Source organism: Loxodonta africana, chromosome 13 (genome assembly GCF_030014295.1).
Source record: "Loxodonta africana isolate mLoxAfr1 chromosome 13, mLoxAfr1.hap2, whole genome shotgun sequence".
NCBI lineage: Eukaryota > Metazoa > Chordata > Mammalia > Proboscidea > Elephantidae > Loxodonta > Loxodonta africana.
This window is the reverse complement of record NC_087354.1, coordinates 6763433-6786819: the sequence shown is the minus strand read 5'-3', so window position 1 is coordinate 6786819 and position 23387 is coordinate 6763433. Positions and strand designations below refer to the sequence as shown.

Sequence of the window (23387 nt, the reverse complement as noted above, 5' to 3'; positions counted from 1 at the left end):
TGTGCTATAAACTCTAAATCAACCATAAAAATGACAAGACAAAGAGTAACAGCTAATAAGCCAGCAAAGATACACAATGGAATCATAAATAATATTCACCTAATACAATAAAAAAAAGGCAGAAAAAAGAAAGCAAAGAATAGATGGGACAAACATGAATTAAATACCAAGAGTTAAGCCCAACCATATGAATAATCACATAAAAGTAAATAGACAGTATCCCAATTAAAAGCAGGGATTGTCCCAGTTAAAAGGCAGGGAACAAAAAGCCTGATCCAACTATATGCTGTTTACAAGACACACTTAAAGTACAAAGACACAAACAGGCTAAAAGTAAGAATGGCAGAAAACATAGTACACTAATAATTATCAGAAGATTGCTGGGGTGGTTATTTTAATATAACAAAATGAGTATATTAATATGACAAAGAAGATTGCAGAGCAAACAATATTACCAGGATTAAAGAGGGACATTTCACAATGATGAAGAGAGAAATTCATAAAGAGGATATAACGATCCTAGGCATTCAACCAATGACAAAACTTTAAAATACATGAAATGAAAGCTGAAAGAACTGCAAGAAGCAACAGATAATTATAAATATAATTTATAATTATAAAAAAACGATTGCTAAAACAAGTAGACAGAACATCAGCAAGGGTATAGAAGACTTGAATGGCATTATCATTCAACTTGACCTAATTGATATTTGCAGAAAACACCTAACAATATCAGAAATGTGTTCCCATGAGACATTTAAACAAGATAGACTGTATTCTATGACATAAAACAAATCTCCATAAATTTGAAAGGATTCAAGTAATACAAAATATGTTCTCTGACCACAGTGAAATTGAATTAGAAATTAATAACAAAGACATTTAGAAAATCCCCAAATATCTGGAAGCTGAATAACATACTTCTAAATAACCCAAGAGTCAAGGGTGAAGGAAAAAATTAAAATTGAAAATAGAATGTATTTAGAACTGAATTATAATGAAAACAGAACATATAAAAACTTGCAAAATCTTCTAAAGCAGGAAGTCAGCAAACTTTTTCTTAAATGGCCAAATAGTTAATATTATAGGCATGAGGCCCATGCAGTCTCTTTCGAAACTACTCGACTTGGCCATTGTAGCACAAAAGCAGCAGTAGACAGTGTATAAGTGAATGGGTATGTCTGTTTTCCAGTAAAGATTTGTTTGTTAAAAACATGGCTAGTATGCAAGCCAGAGTTTGCTTGTCCCTGATCTAAAGCAATATTTAGAAGGTGGTGCAATGGTTAAAGCACTCTGCTGCTAACTGAAAGTTCAGCGGTTTGAACCCACCAGCCACTCCCAGGGAAAAAGATGTGGCAATCTTCTTCCATAAAGATTTACAGCTTTGGAAATCCTATGAGACAGTTTTATTCTGTCCTATAGGGTGGCTATGAGTTGGAATCACAGTAGTGGGTTTGGTTTTTTTCTTTGGTTTTATTCACCTATATTAAACCTGTTACCATTGAATTGATTCTGAATCATAGCAACCCTCTACTAGAAAAGAAGAAATAAATCAATGACATCAGCTTCCATCCTAAAAGACTAGATATAGAAGAGCAAATTAAATTAAAAGTAAGCAGAAAAAAGAATAGTATAAAGACCAGAGTGGAAGAATGATAGGAAAAATCAATGAAAGGAAAAACTAGTTTATTGACAAGGTAAATAATATTGATAAATCTCTGGCTACACTGATGAGGAAAATAGGAGGGATGACATCACTATTACCAATATCATTTCCAGTAGCATCAATATGTAAAATACTCTTGAATGAGTCCCACAAAATATATGTAAGACCTGTATACAGAAAACCACAAAATATTACATAGAAAAATTAAGGAAAACCTAAATAAATACTTTTATAATGGGTCAGAAGACTCGATATTTAACATAGCAGTTCTCCCCAAGTTGATCTATAGATTCAATGCAATCTCCATCAAAATGATTCAATGCAATCTCCATCAAAATGATAGCAGGCTTTTTTTTTAGTAGGAATTGACAAGGTGATTCTAAAATTTACGTAGAAACTCTAAGTATCCAGAATGTCCAAAACACCTTTGAAGGTGAAGAACAAAATGGAAGGGATTTCTTGTTCTTAGCTGCTGTCCAGTTGGTTGTGACTGATGGTGACCTTATGTAACAGAACATAATGTTTGTTGTCCTGTCTTGTGCCGTCTTCACGACGGTTGGTATGTTTGAGTCCTTTGTTGTGGCTGTTGTGCCAGGCCAGCTCATTGAGGGTTTCCCTTGTTTTTAATGATCTTCTATTTTATCAAAATGATGTCTGTTTCTAGAGATTGGTCTTTCATGTGTCCACAGTAAGCAAATCGAAGTCTCATCATCCTTGCTTCTGAGAAGCACTCTGGTTGTATTTCTTCTTAGACTGACTTGTTCATTCTTTTGAAAGTCCACGATATACTCAATAATCTTTGCCAACATCACAATTTGAATGTATTAATTCTTTTTATGTCTTCCATTTTCACTATCCAGGTTTTCCATGCATATGAGATGATTAAAAAGACAGTGGCTAGGGTCAGGGGCACCTCAGCCATCAAAATGACATCTTTGCTTTTTTGAAACTTTAAAGAGGTCATTTGAGGCACAGGAAACCCTGGTGGTGTAGTGGTTGAGAGCTATGGCTGCTAACCAAAAGGTCAACAGTTCGAATCCCCCAGGCGCTCCTTGGAAACTCTAGGGGGCAGTTGTACTCTGTCCTATAGGGTCGCTATGAGTCAGAATGGACTCGATGGCAACGGGTTTGGTTTTGGTTTTTTTGAAGCACAGTTGCAATATGTCATTTGATTTCTTGATTGCTGCTTCCATGGCTATTGATTATTGACCCAAGTAGAATGAAATCATTGACAACTTTAATTTTTTCTCCATTTATCATGATATTTTTTATCAGACGACTTGTGAGGATTTTCATTTTCTTCTTTCTGATTTATCCATACTGAAGACACTGTGGTCTTTCCCTTTCATCACTAAGTACTTCAGGTTGTCTTCGTTTTTGGCAAGCAAGGTTGTGTCATTTTTCTCCATCCATTCCTGATGCTGTATTCTTCTTTATATAGTCCAGCTTCTTGGATTATTTGTTCATCATACAGATTGAATAAATAAGGTAAAAGGTTACAACTCTACCACATACCTTTTCTGACTTTAAACCACACAGTATCCCCTTGTTTTATTTGTATGACAGCCTCTTGATCTATATACAGTTTCTGCCTGAGCACAATTAAATGCTCTGGAATTCTCATTCTTTGTAATGCTATCCATAATTTGTTATGATCCACAAAGTTAAATGCTAACATATAGTCAATAAAACACAATAAATATCTTTCTGGTATTCTCTGCTTTCAAGAATTCCCTGGTATTCTTGTCAGCGCAGATCCAGCTGACATCAACAGTGATATACTTCATTCTATGGCCTCTCTGCATCTGGCTTGAACTTCTGGCATTTCCCTGTCAATGTACAGCTGCAGTTGTTTTTGAATTACCTTCAGCAAAATTTTGCTAGCATATGATATTAATCGTATTGTCCAATAATTTTTGCATTCCATTTGCTTGCCTTTCTTTGGAATGGGCACAAATATCAGTCTCTTCCAATTAGCTGGTCAGGTATCTGTCTTCTAAATTTCTTGACGTAGATGAGTGAGTGTTTCCAGCATTGCATCAGTTTGTTGAAGCATCTCAGTTCATATCCTGTCAATTCCTGGAACCTTGTGTTTTGTGAATCATTTCAGTGCAGCTTGAATTTTTTCCTTCAGTACCAGTGGTTCTTGATCATCTGCTGCCCCCTGAAATCGATGAATGTTGACCAGTTCTTTTCGGTAGGGTGACTGTGTGTTCCTTCCATTGTCTTTCGATGCTTCCTGCATCATTCAATGGTTTTGCCTATAAAATCCTTCAGCAGTGCAATTCCAGGATTAAATTTTCTCTTCAGTTCTTTCAGCTTGAAAAATGCTGATCATGTTCTTCCCTTTTGGTTTTCTAACTCGAGGTCTTTGCACATTTCACTGTAATATTGTCTTCTTAAGCCACTCTTAAATCTTCTGTTTATCTCTTTTACTTATCATTTATTCTCTTAACTTTAGCTACTCTGGTCAAGTATTTATGACCAAGTTTCATAGTCTTTTCTGATATCCATTTTGGTCTTTTTCTTCTTTCGTATTTTTTTAATGACCTTTGACTTTTTACTTTCCTCAAGTATGATGCCCTTGATGTTTCCCCACAACTGTTGGGTCTTTGGTTATTAGTGTTCAGTGTGTCAAATCTTTTCTTGAGATGGTCACTAAATTCAGACTGGATGTATTCAGCATCATATTTCAACTCTCATAAACTTGGTTTTATTTTTTTCAGCTTCAACTTGAACTCGCACAACCTCCCCCTGGCTTTGTCTTGACTGGGGATGTTGAGCTTATCTATAGTCTCTTTCCACAGATATGGTTGATTTTATTCCTGTGTAATCTACCCAGCAAGGTCTACATGTATGTTGTTGTTGTTGTTAGGTGCCGTGGAGTCAGTTCTGACTCATAGAAAGCCTGTGTGCAACAGAATGAAACACTGCCTGGTCCTGTGCCTTTCTCATTATTGCTGTGTTTGAGCCTACTGTTTCAGCCACTGTGTCAGTCCATCTTATTGAGGGTCTTCCTCTTTTTTGCTGACCCTCTGCTTTACCAAACATGATGCCCTTCTCCAGCAACTGGTTCTTCCTGATAACACGTCCAAATTACATGAGATGAAGTCTTACCATCCTTGCTTCTAGGGAGCGTTATGGCTGTATTTCTTCCAATACAGATTTGTTCTTTCTTCTGGCAGTCCGTGGTATAGTCAATATTCTTCACTAACACCATAATTCAAAGGCATCAATTCTTCTTTGATCTTCCTTATTCATTGTCCAGCTTTCACATACATATGAAAAAAAAATAAATAAACCTCGTCACCGTCGAGTCGATTCTGACTCATAGCAACCCTATAGGACAGAATAAAACTGCCCCATACAGTTTCCAAGGAGTGCCTGGTGGATTTGCACTGTCAACCTTTTGGTTAGCAACCATAACTCTTAAACACTATGCCACCAGGGTTTCCACATACATATGAGGCAATTGAAAATACCATGGCTTGGGTCAGGCACACCCTAGTCCTCAAAGTGACATGTACAGTTGTCAATTATGTTGTTGAAAAAAAGTATTTCTGATAAATAACTCATTGGTCTTGAGGAATGCTATCATGAAATTTCTGGTTTCATTCTATCACCCAGTCTGTATTTTCCAAATACTGATCCTTCTTCTTTGTCTCCAACTTTTGTATTCCAATCACCAATAATTATCGATGAATCTTGATTGCACAATCCATCAATTTAAGACTGCAACAGTTCGTAAAAATCTTAAATTTCTTCATATTTGGCATTCCTGGTTGGTATGTAATAATAGTCATATTAACCTGGTATTCCTTGTAGGCATATGGATATTAACATATCACTGACCCTGTCATGCTTCAGGATGAATCTCAAAATGTTCTTTTTAATGATGAATTCATTGTCATTCCTCTTCTGTTTGTTGTTTCTGGTGTAATAGACCATATGATTGTCAGATTTGAAATGGCCACTATCAGTCCATTTCAGCTCATTAAGGACTAAGATATCGAACTTCAAAAGTTCTATTTCATTTTTGACAACTTCCAATTTTTCTTGATTTAGACTTTGTACATTCCACAATCCAGTTATTAATGGATGTTTTCAGGTTTTACTTCTCATTTTGAGTCTTACCACATCAGCCCCTGAAGGTCCTGAAGGCTTTACTGCACCCGTATCATTAAGGTCAATTCTACTTTAAGAAGGCAGCTCTTCCCCAGTTGTATTTTGAGTGACTTCCAACCTGGGACAGGTGGGAGACTCATCTTCCAGCGGTCTATCAGAGAATATACTGTTATTGTACATAAGGTTTTCACTGGCTAATTTTCAGATGTAGCTCACCAAGCTTTTCTTCCTAGTCTGTCTTAGTCTGGAAGCTCTGCTGAAACGTGTCCATCATGGGTGACCCCGCTGGTATATGAAATACTGAGGCTTCCAGCCTCATAGCAACATACAAGCCACCATTTTTGTTTTTAGGTGCCATTGAGTCAGTTTCCACTCATAGTGACCCTATGTACGAAGAATGAAACACTGCCCAGCCCTGTGGCGTCCTCACAATTGTTGTTATGCTTCAGCCCATTGTTGCAGCCACTGTGTCAATCCATCTCATTGAGGGTGTTCCTTTATTTTTGCTGACCCTCTAGTTTACCAAGCATGAAGTCCTTCTCCAAGGACTGATTGCTCCTGATAACATGTCCAAAGTATGTGAGATGTATTCTTACCATCCTTGCTTCTAAGGAGCATTATGGCTGTACTTTTTCTGAGACAGAAGTGTTTATTCTTTTGGCAGTCTGTGGTATATTCATATTCTTCGCTAACACCACAATTCAAAGGCATCAACTCTTCTTTGGTCTTCCTTCTTCCTTGTCCAGCTTTTGCGTGCATATGAAGTGATTGAAAACATCATGGTTTGGGTCAGTCACACCTTAGTGTGACATCTTTGCTTTTTTAATACTTTAAAGAGGTCTTTTGCAGCAGATTTGCCCAATGCATTGCATCTTTTGATTTCTTGACTGCTACTTCCATGGGTATTGATTGTAGATCCAAGTAAAATGAAATCCTTGACAACTTCAGTCTTTTCTCTGTTTATCATGATGTTGCTTACTGGTCCCATGGTGAGGATTTTTGTTTTCTTTATGTTGAGGTGTAGTCCATACAGAAGGCTGTGATCTTTGATCTTCATCAGTAAGTGCTTCAAGTCTTCTTCACTTTGAGCAAGCAAGGTTGTGTCATCTGCATAATGCAGGTTGGTAATGAGTTTTCCTCTAATCCTGATGGCTTGTTCTTCATATAGTCCTGTTTCTCAGATTATTCCCTCAGCATACAGATTGAATAAGTATGGTGAAAGGGTACAACCCTGACACACATCTTTCCTGACTTTAAACTGCGCAGTATCCCCTTGTTCTTTTTGAACTACTGCCTCTTGATCTATGTACAGATCTCTCATGAGCACAAGTAAGTACTCTGGAATTCCCATTCTTCACAATGTTATCTATAATTTGTTATGATCTACATGGTCGAGCACCTTTGCATAGCCAATAAAATGCAGGTAAACATCTTTCTGGTGTTCTCTGCTTTCAGCCAGGATCCATATGACATTAGCAATAATATCCCTTGTTCCACGTCATTTTCTGAATCCAGCTTGAATTTCTGGCAGTTACCTGTTGATGTACTGCTGCAACCGCTTTTGAATGATGTTCAGCAAAATTTACTTGCCTGTGATATTAATGACATTGTCCAGTAATTTCTGCATTCTTTTTGACCACCTTTCTTTGGAATAGGCATGAATACGGATCTCTTCCAGTCCTTGGCCAGGTAGCTGTTTTCCAAATTTCTTGTCATAGATGAGTGAGCACTTCCAGAGCTGCATTTGTTTATTGAAACATCTCGATTGGTTTTCTGTCAATACCTAGAGCCTTTTTTGTTTTTTTTAAACCAGTGCTTTCAGTGCAGCTTGGACCTCTTCCTTCAGTCCCATCAGTTTCTGATCATATGCTGCCTACTGAAATGGTTGAATGTAGATGAATTCTATAAGCCACCACAGTAGGACAAATTGTCAATGGGTGGTGGGGTGGAAGGAATAAGTCTTGAAATCGTGTAGTATGGGAGGACTTATACTACGTAATTTCAAGATTTATTATAAAGCCACAATAATCAGAACAGTGTGATAAATAGAAAAATAAATAAATGGAGAAAGTAGGGAGCCCAGATATAGACCCACACATACATACACACTGATTTTTGACAAAAGTGCAAAGCCAATTCAGTGGAGAAAGGGTTGTGTTTTCTGCAAACGGTCTTGGAACAATTTGAGATTCGTATGTACAGAAATGAAATTCATACCATTCACTATATCCAAAAATTGAATCAAGGTGGATCATAGCCATAAATGTAAAACCTAACTGTAAAGCCTAAACCTTTAAAATTTCTAGAAGGAAACATATGTTACAGTTGGAGAGTAAGTATGGAAACAGTGTAAAGTTCAAGTAAGGGTATAGGCTGTTGTGTTTTTTTAGATTGTTCCTAGAACTTGGGTTTTGATATCTATTATTTCTCTCTTTTTTCCCCTTGTTTTTATAACACCATGTTAACCAGTGCTCCAGCAGTTCAGATGCCCCTGGTTAACATCTCATTTGTATTAATGTAAAATCCTAGGCATGCTGTCTTTCTTGGATACAAATTCAATATGAATTGAATGCTCTAAACTAAACAGTGGGAGATAACCCAAGACAAGCCCTGAGTCCTGGTCCTCTAGCAAGCCATGAAGAAATCCGAAGGAAATAACAGTCTATCAGACCATTCCCACAGTTCCTCCATTGCATTTTGACATACTCAGATTTTAAATCTGATGGTAAGGGTGAAAGGTGAGGTATTTGCAAAAAAGTATGCAGAGGATCCCGGAGGTGAGCGCCCCCCTTGCGGACTTGCCAAGACTGTGTCCAGGCTCCGAGAGCTGGAGAACTTGCAGCAGGCATCATCGTCTTACACATGTCCTTCTGGGCCATGGCCTTGGGGCCACCCCGGTTTTCACTGAGGATGGCTTCCTTGTCTTCCCTTCAAGTGACTTCGCTGGATTTATGAGCTAAACTGTATCACAGAGAAAAGATATCTAACGAATCGCTCTTTGTGGATAATCAAGTGCTGTTTTAATTCATTTAATCATAGTTCAAAGATAAGGGAAAACTTGTCTGTATGGAGAGGCGAATGAGTTCCCAGGGTAAGTGTCTTTGGTAGTGATTACTTTGTAAACCTCAGTGTCAGTGATGCCAGATCAGGCATACATCTGCATCACATAAGGGGCAAGTTTATGTCCCATTATTTTGTTTTTCATCAACCACCTGAAATAGGAAGAACATAGATTACAAAATGCAATTAACTTTGAAATTAATTTTTCAAAGTATTCACAAATAAGATTAATATGTAATTCGGAGGAGTAATAAAAAAAATGGTACTAGACTTCGAGACAGTAAAAAGAGTGACACCTGGCAAATTATCAACTTTCTCTGAGGACCAGGGCAGAAGTTACAGGAATTTGTGAGGAAAGTTCTTTCCACTTCTCATACGGTCTTTTGGGAGAACCCAGTTGGTGGAATTTCCAGCATTAAACAGGCTGGTAGGGAAGATACCCAGGGTCCTCCGTCTCACCATGTGGACAACCTATTGCCCTACCCTGCCTGGTGAGCATGATTCTGTAGTGCTCTAGGATCCCATCCATGTTCTTCTGTGGTCCTTACACCTCCCAGCAGGGTGACTGAGGTGTATTCCCCACCTTCGCCAGTTACACTCGATCTTTTATGCTTGTTCTAAGGGAGATTCACCAGTGGCAAACACAATCGTTCTTTTGACCAACTGTCTTTTCCATACCACTTGAAAAGCCTCTTTGGGGAGCCATGTACCCCTATGGCATTTTACAGATCAGAGGGTGGCTTTTCCGCATGTGACCCACACACTGTAGTGAGTGCCAGAATGTCCTTCTGTTGTTCCTTTCATGCCCTGTGTGTCGTGGTGCATGCCAGGATGTCCTTCTGAGGCTTCCCTGTGTGCCCCATGCATGGTGTGTGCCAGGGTGTCCTCCCACTGCTCTGCCACCCGTGTTTACTACATCTGGTGACAACTTTGATGATGACTCTCTTCTAGTTCTTCCTACTCTGCCTCTCTGGTTGCTTCTTCTTAGTCTCTTCTGTAGGGTGTTCTGCCTCCACACTTCTCTTCAATATCTGCGAGCCTCAGGGACCTATTTTTTTTTTTCCCCCTCTTGGGTGATGCATTCTGCCATGGAGCTCACCCACTTCCACACTTTGCTGTTTCCTGTGTGCTGGGAGCTCTGGGGTCTGTATCTACATCAGGGATCCATGTTTCCCATGCACGTCTCCTGCCGTGTGCTCCTTAAGTTCAGAAGGTCTAACATCAATGCATTGTTACTGCCATCACCCCCATTTCTGGAACTGTGATCCTCCCCTTACCAGGTCTACAGATACGATTCTTTTCTCAAATTAGACCTTGGATATTTTAGTAAAACATCCAATAGATTCAGTCAGACACTTCATAAAAATGTCTAAGTTTTTCACTCAGAAGAATTCAAGGAACTAATTTGGCTTGAACCACTCTATACTGCTCAGCCGACTATTTTGACTTACTGTAGAGCTAGCCTGAGAGCACTATTCCTAGAAGATGATGTTGCTGGGCCAGGGTGTTCACAGCTGCATCCCCATAAATATATGGAGCTTATGTGGCTATGAATGTCCTGATCTGATTTCCGGGCATACTCTATTGGTTGTTTTGCATCAAAAGTAGTTAAATGCCTCAACATTTGGGTACTTATGCCATCAAATGAGGACAATGTGGAAACTTAAGAAGAAAATGGTTGTGTGGAGCAGGAAAAAATAAAAAAGACTTAGAGGGGCCAGGTAGAACCACAATACTATAGGGAGAAAAGGTTGACTGAAAGCATTGCACTGCTATAAATGAATAGTAACCAAACCATACCCATTGCTGTTGAGTTGATTCAAACTCACAGCGTCCCTATAGGACAGGGTAAAACTGCCCCATAAGTTTTTCAGGGAGCACCTGGTGGATTCAAAGTGTTGACCTTTAGAGTAGCAGCTGAACTCTTAACCAGTAGGTGGGTTTTATTACTGAGAATAGCTGAGGAGTGTAGTCCTCTAGGAAATTACAGAGGTGGGTAAAGCAGTACAGTATAAGAACCCCCACACTACAGGAAGAAAAGGCTGTCTGAAAGCTCTGCATTACTGCAAATGAAAAACCAAAACCCATTGCAGTTGAGTTGATTCTGACTGATAATAACCCTATAGGACAGAGTAGAACTGCCCCATAGGGTTTCCAAAGAGTGGCTGGTGGATTCGAACTGCCCACCATTTTGTTAGCAGCAATAACTCTTAACCACTGTGCCACCAGGGCGCCATAAACGCATAGTGGAGGAGGAGGGAGGTTATTGCTGAGAATGGCTGAGGAGAGCAGTCTTCTAGGAAATTACAGAGGTGGGTAAAGCAGTAGAACAACCATGTGCCCAAGAGTCTTAGGGGAAGATATTTGCATCCCACTAAACACTTGACTCCACCACTCGTCTGTCAGTTTGTTGTACTGTAGTGCCTTGCGTGTTGCTGTGATACTGGAAGCTATGCCGCTGGTGTTTCACATACCAGCAGGATCACCCATGGTGGACAGGTTTCATCAGAACTTCCAGAGTAAGACAGACTGGGAATAAGGAGCTGGCGATCTACTTCTGAAAAAATTGGCCAGTGAAAATATTACAGAGAGCACAAAACATTGTCTAATATAGTGCAGAAAGATGACCTCCTCAGGATATGACTGGGGAAGAGCTGCCTCCTCAAAGTAGAGTCAACCTTAATGATGTAGATAAAGCTTTTGGGACCTTCATTTGCTGCTGTGGCATGACTCAAAATGAGAAGAAACAATAAGGAAGACCAAACAAGAATTGATGCCTTTGAATTATGGCATTGGCGACAAATATTGAAAATACTATGGGCTGCGAGAAGAATGAACAAATCAGTCTTAGAAGAAGTACAGAATGCTTCTTAGATGGGAAGATGGTGAGACTTTGTCTCATGTATTTTGGACATGTTATCAGGAGGGCCCAGTCCATGGAGAAGGACATCATGCTTGGAAAAGTAGAGGGTCAGTGAAGAAAAGGAAGACCCTCGACAAGATGGATTGACACAGTGGCTGCAATGATGGGCTCAAATATAGCAATGATTGTGAGGATGGCACAGGACTGGGCAGTGTTTCATTCTGTTGTACATAGGGTCACTATGAGTTGGAACTTGACAGCACCTGACAAGAACAAGTGCTCAACTACTAGCCACAAGGTTGTTGTTTCAAGCCTACCCGGAAGCACCTTGGAAGGCAGGCCTGTGATTTGCTTCTGAAAGGTAAAACAGCCATGAAAACCCTATGGAACAGTTCTGCTCTGCACACATGAAGTCATCATGAGTGGAAAGACTCAAGGGCAACTAGCAGCAACAGCACAGTACCTCTGCCTGTTTCTTAAAGTTATCAGTTTGGATTTTTTCATTCTGCCTTTTTCTTACTTCATAAATCTGCCCATTACCACACTGATAGAAACCGTATACGTTTGCTCAGTGCTACATTATTTTTTTATGGAGGCACTTCCAGGACCCCTTAGACCTTTTTTTCCTTCAATTTACTCATCAGTTTTTTTCTTCACTTGCTCCGCCATACCTAATGGGACAACACTTTATAGTTATGTTCCAATAGGCCACTTTGTCGAAAAAAAAATTAACAATTGTATTTCATGACTGAGCTGGTGTAAAGACAAATACATTAATACTATATTTTAAACCATTTTATTCAACCTAAGAGTTCATTTTTTTCTTTTTACCTCTGATTTTAGAAAAAATTAAAACATTTCATGGATCCCTACAAGTATTGTGAAGCTTTTATTAACCAGATATTTGGGGTATGAGTTCTATAGATAAACACAAAGTCTAAGGTAGCACCTTCAGTGAAAAACTACCAGAAAAATGGTGACTTCTTACACAATTTAAAACATTCCCCAAGGCCCATCTCTCTGTGTTTTCGTCCCCCACTTTCTACCTGTGAATGAGTTCCTCTAGCTCCATCCTTGTTTACAATGTGGTTTTCAAGGGCAGCCATTTGATGTGGGAGAGATGAAGAAGTTTAGGTTATCCGCATGTCGTCGGTAAGCCCGAAAACTGACTCAAGTTGATTGATCAGGATTTCTAGTTGGGTTGTATCGTTAGAAATACCAAAGTGATTTCAGATTATTTTCTAGAAATGAGGGGAGAAATAACTGAATTTTAATACCCAACAGTTCATAGAGTTACTTCTTGCAGCCAAGGCCTTTGAAGGTGTCTTTCTGACCCCCACCTAGTGCCACTTGAGGTCCTCACTAACGTCTCCAGAGAACTTCCCCTTGTGTGCACCCCTCCCCAGTGCACAGTGCCGTGCTTGCCACTTTGTCTGATTCATTCTGTGGCATTTGAATGCTGGTATGCTGCAGGAAAGAGTCATGTCCTCCCAGCCAGTCACCTTTATTGGGGAGGCATGAAAGGGATGAGAGAACCAAACCTAACTGCTTCTGCTCCTGTGGATTCATCCCCTGACACATCAACCTAACTGTAGTTTTACCCAACCCCGAAGGCAGGCCAGAGACAGGCACAGGAGAGGAGGGCAGGTGTATGAAAGGGCCCTGCCAGGAGTCAGTGTCAGCCCCAGGACCTCTTGGCACCCTGGACGGCTGTCCTTCCCAGGTGGGGGACAACCTTTCAGCATCCAAGGCAGGGATCTAAGCTGGGTGTTTTTATGTGTTGTCTCCTTAGTCTTTCCCATCCATTCATCATGGAGAATGTGCCAGCCTGTGGTGGCAGCAGACTGAACCAAGGTGAAAATCAGATGGAATTGCCTGTTTTCTTCCTAAGGTTGCTTGTAAGAATTAGTTTTTCAACATGAAACAAAAAAAACCTTAAGCTTTTCAAAATCCTAGGTAGAGCACATTCTCTCTAAGCCCGGGTGCAGGTACCCCCCTCACCCTGGTACCCTCCTACCTCTGCCTCAGCTTACCCTGGCCCCTGCTCCGTCTCACCCCCTTTTGCACTTGCAGGGCGTGGACTTTGCAGGATTCACAGCACACATGTTTGTAGGGATCTGCCTCGTCCTCCTGGCCTCCTTCCCCTTCCTCAGGCTCCTATACTGGAACAAAAAGCTTTACAACAAAGAGCCTAGTGAGATTGTAGGTGAGTATCAGCCCCTCTTCATTCCTCCTCAGAGCTCACTGCCATGACCTTATGTTTCCAGGGCAAGTTCTCACAAAAGGCAGGAGGAGTCATCACCCTCAGAACTTTGGGAGATGTGGGCTGTTGGGATGCCCATCTACTCTGTCTGCTGTGACTTTGGGGAGTTTAAATTCATGAGCCATGTCTCTACAGTTCTCTCACAAGTGAGATGGGGGAAGTGATAGCCCCTTTATCAACTGAAACACCATGACGTCATAAAAACACAGCCTACAATGTAAATAACACCTCTGTTGTAGTGGTCCAGAATCATGTAGTAGTTTGCCCATTAAAAGTGATTACAAAATTGGTAATATAATCCTGCCCTTGCCAATCAAAAGCACTTTGGGGAGGCACCAGTCAGCAAGGGGAATTGCAGCTGTCTTATTGCCTTTTTTTTTTTTTTTATTGCTTTGCATTTCTCTCACAGAAACATTTTAGTAGGCATTTTCCTGTGAACAGTACTGATTCAGATACAGTAGGAGAACTGGATTAGTTGGGGAAGAGCAGCCAGTCTTGTAGAGGTCCAGATGTGGGTGCTATGAGGGTTGCTGGGTAACAGCTGCCTCTGGATTGGCTGAAGCAGGTGATGATGCTTTTCCTTCCTCTGCGACTTCCTGTGGAGTGCCTGACTGGTGTCCTCAGCAAGTCTGAGAGTCCATGAAGCGCATAGATTTTATTTTTGTCTCTTTCATTCCATGTTGTTCCTCCACCCTTGTGCTTTACAGTTTTCTTTATTTTTAATGAGATAATCAAATTCCACTCCAGTGTGAATAGCTGGAGATTTGTGTGTGTTCTTGCCAACACTCAGATTGTCAGGTGGTAATTATGTGAGGAGATTTTCCTTCCTTTAATGTGTGGCTTTCACCTTATTCAGAATTTGACTATTTTTGTTCTAGTTATGAAAACATGTAGTCAGTGCTACCAGAAAAATGGGATGGTAAGCAGAACCTACTATTTTGGGTAGTACTTAATGACCAAATGCACAAAGAATTGGACTGCCCTTGTGGATATAAAGAAGTCCCTGTGTGGCTCAAATCGTTAATGCACTGGGCTGCTAACCAAAAGATTGGTGGGAAAGATTGGTGGTTTGAGTCTATCCAGGTCTGAGTCCATCCAGAGATGCCTCAGAAGAAAGTCCTGGCAATATACTTCCGAAAAATCAGACACTGGAAACCCTACTGAGCATAGTTCTACTCTGACACACAAGGGTTGCTTTCAGTAGGAATTACTAGACAGCAATTTGTTGTTTTTTCTAATTTTTTCTTTCTTTTTGTGTGTGTATGGATATAAAAATGTTACTTTTAATGAAATCAAGCTACAAGGAGTTGCTGCGTGGCCCCTCAGCCTCATCCTGATGGAGGGGCATGTGTAAGTAAAAAGACTTAACAACTCTGTCTGTCGTTGCCAGCTTTGGAGAGGTGAGAGGCATCAGCATGGGGTAGACACAGTGAATGGGACCCAGCCTAGACACTGGCGGAGAGTGGAGCAACCCTTCTGGCAACAGTGCCATGAAGCTTCCTGAGGGGCAGGACTGGCTGACCCTTTGTTGTTGTTGTTGTTAGGTGCCATCGAGTTGGTTCTGACTCATAGCAATCGTATGTACCACAGAACAAAATACTGCTGAGTCCTGCGTCATCTTTACAATTGTTGTTATGCTGGAGCCCATTGTTGCAGCCCCTGCGTCAACCTATCTCCCTGAGGGTCTTCCTCTTTTCCGTTAACCCTGTACTTCACCAAGCATGATGTCCTTCTCCAGGGACTGATCCCTCCTGACAACATGTCCAAAATATGTAAGACAGTCTCTCCATCGTTGCTTCTAAGGAGCATTCTGGTTGCACTTCTTCCAAGACAGATTTGTTCATTCTTTTGGCAGTCCATGGTATATTCAATATTCTTCACCAGCACCACAATTCAAAGGTGTCAATTCTGCTTTGGTCTTCCTTATTCATTGTCCAGCTTTCACATGCATATGATGTGATTGAAAATACCATGGCTTGGGTCAGGAGCACCTTAGTCTTCAGGGTGACATCTTTGCTCTTCAACACTTTGAAGAGGTCTTTTGCAGCAGATTTACCCAATGCAACGCGTCTTTTGATTTCTTGACTGCTGCTTCCATGGGTGTTGATTGTGGATCCAGGTAAAATGAAATTCTTGACAACTTCAATCTTTTCTCTGTTTATCATGTTGTTGCTTATTTGTCCAGTTGTGAGGATTTTTGTTTTTCTCTATACTGAAGGCTGTGGTCTTTGATCTTCATTAGTAAGTGCTTCAAGTCTTCTTCACTTTCATCAAGCAAGGTTGTATCATCTGCATAATGTAGGTTGTTAATGAGTCTTCCTCCAATCCTGATGCCCTGTTCTTCTTCATATAGTCGAGCTTCTCAGATTATTTGCTAAGCATACAGATTGAATAGGTATGGTGAAAGGATACAACCCTGACACAGACCTTTCCTGACTTTATACCACTCAGTATCCCCTTGTTCTGCCCAAACAACTGCCTCTTGATCTATGTACAGGTTCCTCACGAGCACAATTAAGTGTTCTGGAATTCATGTTCTTTGCAATGTTATCCATAGGTTGTTATGATCCACACAGGCAAATGCCTTTGCATAGTCAATAAAACACAGGTAAAGATTTTTCTGGTATTCTCTGCTTTCAGCCAGGATCCATCTGACATCAGCAATGATATCCCTGGTTCCAAGTCCTCTCCTGAATTTGGCCTGAATTTCTGGCAGTTCCCTGTCGATATACTGCTGCAGCCAGTTTTGAATGATCTCCAGCAAAATTTTACTTGCACGTGGTATTAATGATATTGTTCGATAATTTCTGGATTCGATTGGATCATGTTTCTTAGGAATAGGCATAAATATGGATCTCTTCCATTCAGTTGGCCATGTAGCTGTCTTTCAAGTTTCTTGGCATAGATGAGTGAGTACTTCCAGGGCTGCATCCGTTTGTTGAAACATCTCAGTTGATATTCCATCAATTTCTGGAACCTTATTTTTCACCAATGCCTTCAGTGCAGCTTGGACTTCTTCCTTCAGTACCATGGATTCCTGATCATACACTACCTCTTGAAATGTTTGAACACTGACCAATTTGTTTTGGTGTAATAACTCTGTGTATTCCTTCTGTCTTCTTTGGATGCTTCCTGCATTGTTTAATATTTTTGTCATAGAATCCTTCACTACTGCAGCTTGAAGCATAATTTTTTTCTTCAGTTCTTTCAGTTTAAGAAACGCCTAACATGTTCTTCCCTTTTGGTTTTCTATCTCCAGCTTTTGCACATGTCATTATAATACTTTGTCTTCAAAGGACTGGCTGGCCCTCTGGTATTTAGTTTAATTCATTTTTGGAGGAAAATTATGCTGTCTTTACAAGAATTGCTGATTTCTTATCCTGGTGGTTTACAGAGCAGGAAATACTCCTTTCTCAATTAAAAAAAAAGAGTCTCATAGTATCTTGCAGCCTGTTTTCAGCTTGGTAATTAAGTGAAAGACTAAAAGCATCCTGTTCCTTCCCTTTTTTGAAGAAAAATTTAATCTATGTTTGTCTTTTTTATAATGATTAGGTATTCCTGGCAATAAGATGCCTTGATCCACTTTTATCATTGACCAGTTAGAGGTGTTCAGAGTGTTTTATTATCAACCATTCTGATAAAATGAAATAAAATCACACGCACACACACACACACACACGCCTAATTTAGTGTATCCAAGCTTGTGTTTACGCATTTGTACTTCTGTGTGACCTGGGGCAGTTGTTACATATATAGACTTTCAGGCCCCACCCCCGGGAACCCTGTGTTGTTAATATGCTCTCTGGTAGAGTCATAACTTAAGATAAATTTGGAATACATGGATTTAGAGGGTATAGAAAATAAGTAAAACTGTATGAAAATTGTCCAAATGTTCCTTAGTCAGGAATGAAGAAAAGCTTGAGGAAGTGGTGAGGAATGGTGGGAGCAGAAAAACCTGGAGAATGCTGAAGCTCCATGACAACACCAAGGCCAACTATAAAATAAAGACTTGGCTATGGAAAGGTGGGGTGATTGCTTTGCACATGCGAGTTTCCAGTTTCGGGGTGCATATGAATCCCAAATACCACCCTGGAGGTTTGGATTCAGCAGGTCTGTGATGGTGTCCAGAGTAACTTCAGGCCAGGTGTGATGATGCTGCAGTTCACACTGGCCCTTGTGTGCCCTGGCCACAGGTGACACATACCACTTGTGCTCACAAGAGGCCAGTGTCCAGAAAGGAGGAAAGCATGGTATATGCGATGAAAAGCACGAGTACCCCCAGAGCTTGCTCCTCTGGTCGCTAAATACTCAGTTCATACTGCTGCTTGCTCACAAAGTACCCTCGTCTTGTCCGCAGCAAACAGCCTCAAGCCCCCATGGGTCGTGGCATCTTCAGGGGCTGGGCTCTCTGGTGGGTGTAGTTCTTCACCAGAGGAACATCTGGTTATAGCTCGTTGATCCGGAGAGAACTGAGAAATAATACACATACGTGAATACAAGTAAAACAACAGCCGCTGGTTTGGGTTTTTTGTTTTGTTTTGTCTTTTCCAACTGCTGGTGACCCCATGTAGTGCAGAGTAGAGCTGTGCTCCCTGTTTGGAAACCAGATTACCAGGCCTTTCTTTAGAGGTGCCTCTGGGTGGGCTAGAACCAATAACCTTTCAGTTAGTAGCTGAGTGCTTAACTTTTTCCGTCACCTAGGGACAGCTCTGGTGGCACAGTGGTTAAGAGCTGGGCTGCTAACCAAAAGGTCAGCAGTTGGAATCCATCAGCTGCTCCTTGGAAACCCTATGGGGGCAGTTCTACTGTGTCCTGTAGGGTCGCTATGAGTCAGAATTGACTCTATGGCAACCGTTTTGTTTTCTTTCTGGTAGGGACAGCTCTATGGATACAAATAGCAAATGTTAACTGCTAGCCCCACCCCTCCCCTGATGCAACTTTCCAGCTGTGGTGCAGGGCAGATGACCACAGTCAGACTCCCATTCGGAAAAAAAGAAGAATGGGAGACATGCAGTGGCCACTGGTGGGTAGCAGTGGACACATGGACTGTGGCAGGCCCCTTTCTGGGATCTGACCCCAATTCTAATCCCTGGGAGGGTTCCTGATTCATGGTGCCTGTGGTCCTTGGCTCTGCTCTCTGGGAAGTCCTTCCATTACCACATCTTTGGAAGACATGGGGATATGACCTCTGTGGGGTTGAGCAGCATGTCAGCTGCCTCCTCCCTCTAGAAAGTTGAGCCCAAAGTGGTGTAAGTTTTGAACAGTTACAGGCTTATAGACCTCTCATGATTTCTATGGCAGTACAAAAAAAAAACAGTGCCCTCAAAATCCTAACTGGCCTTTTAGCTCTGTGGTTCCCTGCAGCAGTAGGTGACAGTATGCACCCACAGCTCTTTCCAAGATACTTTCTCTTTTATCTTAATTGTATGACCCTTCACAGCCTGTCAGGCTTCTGTAGGAGGGCCACACCCACACGCTCTATCGGAAGAATTTATGGGTGGTGCAGTGATCCATTCAGATATTTTCACAATGGAGGTGCCAGCCATCCCCTTCGTTTAATCCTTGCTTTGTAGTTGGATTTTAAATAAAAACATTTCTAAATCTTGTCTTTGATTATTTAAGGTTGAGAAAGATTTGCCTCTTCCAAGCCTACAAGCTTCTGAATTTCTGTATTTCCTCTTTCCTTTTATACCCAAGTGCAGACCAGTCAGTTATTTTCTGAGCTTGGTTTTTTTTTTTTTTTTCTGGCACTAACTTGTCAAATGCAGCAAATAGCAGCCAGCATGAGCTAATGTTCTCTTTCTTAGCCTCTTCATCTAAAGCTTGTTTATTGTGTACATTTTCTGCCTCATAGGCTTATTTAAACGGAAGTTTGCCACTAAAGGATCCTTAATTCTTTGTCATGTATTTTATATTTCCTTTGATAAAAGGTCACGAAGATTTACCCATATATTTTCTTCTAAGAGTTTTATAGTTTTTGCTGTTACATGTAGATCTTTGATCCATTTTGAGTTAATTTTTGTATATGGTGTCAGGATCCAACTTCAGTCTTTTGCATGTGGAAATCCAGTCCCAGCCCCATTTGTTGAAGAGACTATTCTTTCCCCATTGAATGGTCTTGGCACCCTTGTTGAAAATCAGTTGACGATAGATGTATGGGTTTATTTCTGGACTCAAAATTCTATTCCATTGATACGTATGTCTATCCTTGTGCCAGTACCACACGGTCTTGATAGTCGTCGTTGCTTCATAGTAAGTTTTGAAATAGGGAAATGTGAGTTCTCCTACTTTTGTTTTTCAGGATTGTTTGTCTACTCTGGGTGCCTTGTAATTTCATGTGACTGTTAGAATAAGCTTGTCAATTTCTACAAAGAAGTCGACTGGGATTGCATTAAACCTGTTTGTGGAGTATAAGTAGTCCCTGATTTACGATGTATTCGAGTTACGACAAACTGCATTTACTACTGTCTTTTTTTTTTTTTTTGGTACATTTTATCGTTAGTTATATGTACTGCACACAGCATTGCAGCACATAATTTGGTACCTTTTATCATTAGTTATATGTACTACATACAGCGTTGCAGCGCATAATTTGGTACATTTTATCGTTAGTTATATGTACTACACACAGCGTTGCAGCACATAATTTGGTATGTTTTATCGTTAGTTATATGTACTGCACACAGCATTGGAGCACATAATTTGGTACATTTTATCGTTAGTTATATGTGCTGCACACAGCGTTGCAGCACATGATTTGGTACATTTTATCGTTAGTTATATGTACTACACACAGCGTTGCAGCACATAATTTGGTATGTTTTATCGTTAGTTATATGTGCTGCACACAGCGTTGCAGCACATGATTTGGTACATTTTATCGTTAGTTATATGTACTGCACACAGCGTTGCAGCACATGATTTGGTACATTTTATCGTTAGTTATATGTACTGCACACAGCGTTGGAGCACATGATTTGGTACATTTTATCGTTAGTTATATGTACTGCACACAGCGTTGCAGCGCATGATTTGGTACATTTTATCGTTAGTTATATGTACTGCACATAGTGTTGCGGCGCATAATTTGCTGATGTTTCGTTTTCAGATGTTCACTCACAGATGTTGAGTTTTATGATTTACTGTTCAAAACACTGCTGTGTAGATTTAGTTTTCTAAATCATTTGCATCATTTGCTGGAAAAAATTGAGCTGAACACTGATTGCTTTGCTAAAGTTGATAGGCAAAATCAGAAGCAGTGAGATGTTACTGCGAAATATATGAAGAAAAAAAGGAAAGGACCATGCAGACAACTCTCACTAATCTTCTGACTGGAAACGCCATCCCTGTTCCCAGGGATAGCCCAGATGATCCAGAACCTTCCACAAGTGGAGTCATCACCACAGCTGACAAAATGCCAGGATCCTCCAGCTATATTTCATTCCCAGAGTAAATTTTTATGATACATGTGTTTTTTATGTATGTACGTATTAAGATATATCTATAAGTTTATGTGTAATGTTTCTAACCCCCAAAGACAAATAAAGATCAGATTTGAAAAGCTACTGATAATAAAATAATAATAATAATAAAAGGCAATAATAATGAAAACTAAAAAAAAAAAAAAAAAAAGATTTACATCAGAACCAACTTAGGACAGAGTCACTGGAAAGGAACCCTGCCATACGTTGAGGACTACCTATATTGCCATCTTAACAATGTTAAGTCTTTTGATTCATAAACATGGAATGTTTTTCCGTTTATTTAGGTATTCTTTAATTTCTTTCAACAATGTTTTGTAGTTTTCAGAGCATAAATTTTGCACTTCTTTTGTTAAATTTATCCGTTTTATTCTTTTTGACATGATTGCAAATGGAATTGTTTTTAAATTTTGTTTTCAGATAGTCAGTTTAACATAGAAATGAAATGAACTTATGATTCACTTTCTAAATTTACTCTGAAATATCATGTATTTTTTCATAAGAAACTGATTTTGTTCCACCTGGAGGCTTATACCTCCACTAAGTAACTGGCCATAATAATTTTTGAATCTGGAAAAATTTCTGTGATCTTTAGTAAAAAACTAATGACGTTTAAAGCTCCTGAAATATTTTAAAAATAACTATTTGTTGAGGGTTTCCATCTGCTGTTCCCACACTGACCCAAAGGAAAATTCATGTACACAGGAAAACTGTTATGAGAGAAAATCCAGACTCTCAGGAAGAGAAGTCTTTGATAAACAAAAATTAGAATCTGGGGACTTCAGCTACGAGATTTCCTTTACATTGATTTCCTGAAGCTCCTCTGTTAATCTCAGCATGAAGCTGGGTTTTCAGCAGCAGTGTCTCCGCTGCTGAGGGGCTGATCAGTGGCATCTCAAAGAGAGTGTTTAGAGCCTACCTCCCGTTCAAGTCCCCTTGTTCTGAAAATGGATGTGAAGGTCACAGAAACAGGTTTCGCTGAAGCTACCTACATTGACCCCAGGGAGGAAGCAGCAGGGGACCATTTCTCTCCTTAATCTTTGATTCTGAAATACCTTAAAATGGGTGTTGGGAGAGCTTTGTGAACCTGTTGTGTATCTGACAGGTCCCCTACTGGCTGGCACCCAGATGGGCCGCAGAATTCCCCAGCTGCATTGCTGTCCTTATTCCTGATGTCTCTCAGGCACTCTGGAGTAACATGGTTGGGAGAGTTTAGCTCAGTGACCTCAAGTGGGGACTTCCTTTCATGAAGTTCAGAAGATTTGCTCAAACCTGCCCCAAACAGATGATTGGGAGCCTTAGGTTTCACCTTGAAATATTATCTGCAGCACTTTGGGGTTAAAATGTTTTCTAGGCACTGGGATGAGTTATTGCCAAAAGTGGACCCTGAGTTGTGGGACCAGTGCTTAGGAAGTGCTCCATCCTAGCTGGACCTAGGATCTAACTGATATGTTCTCTCTGGCATCACTTGCTGCCCCGGCTGCCACACCTTTGTCTGCATTGGGGTATTTAGATAAAAATAAACCAAATACTAATAAAATATAGAGAGCCCCTGGCTGCTAATAGACCAAGACATGCATGGTCCCTGTGGTGACCATGAGAGCTGTCTTCATCTCCTAATGAACTTTCTCTGCTTTAGAATTCAATTTATTGAGCTCATTTACTTGCCCTTGATTCTGTCAATGCAGATTCCTATCTTGCCCTGCATGTTTATGGAGGAAAGAGCACGTCTTTGATCTTTGCATGGAGCCCTGGTAGCATCTCTGGGGGCACCAGAAAGCAGGCTTCTGAAAAAGCTTATGAGAAGTGCACATCTGGTGGGAGAGCTCAGCCATCTGCAAAAGCAACCGCCACAAGCACCACCCTGCAAGTGGATGGCTAGGGCATGTGAAGAAGAAACCCCATCCTTGTCTGGGTGACTGGGACCCT

The 23387-nt window shown here is 40.5% G+C and overlaps 1 protein-coding gene across 1 annotated transcript in view; it reads left to right on the top strand.

Annotated features, from left to right (window-relative positions):
* The window catches only part of LOC100664120 (P protein), a 151854-nt gene that overhangs the window by 25399 nt on the left and 103068 nt on the right, over nucleotides 1–23387 (top strand). The window contains exon 10 of the mRNA XM_064296177.1: nucleotides 13788–13920. Coding sequence (XP_064152247.1) covers nucleotides 13788–13920 — 133 coding nt within the window. The remainder of the gene's footprint in view (nucleotides 1–13787; nucleotides 13921–23387) is intronic.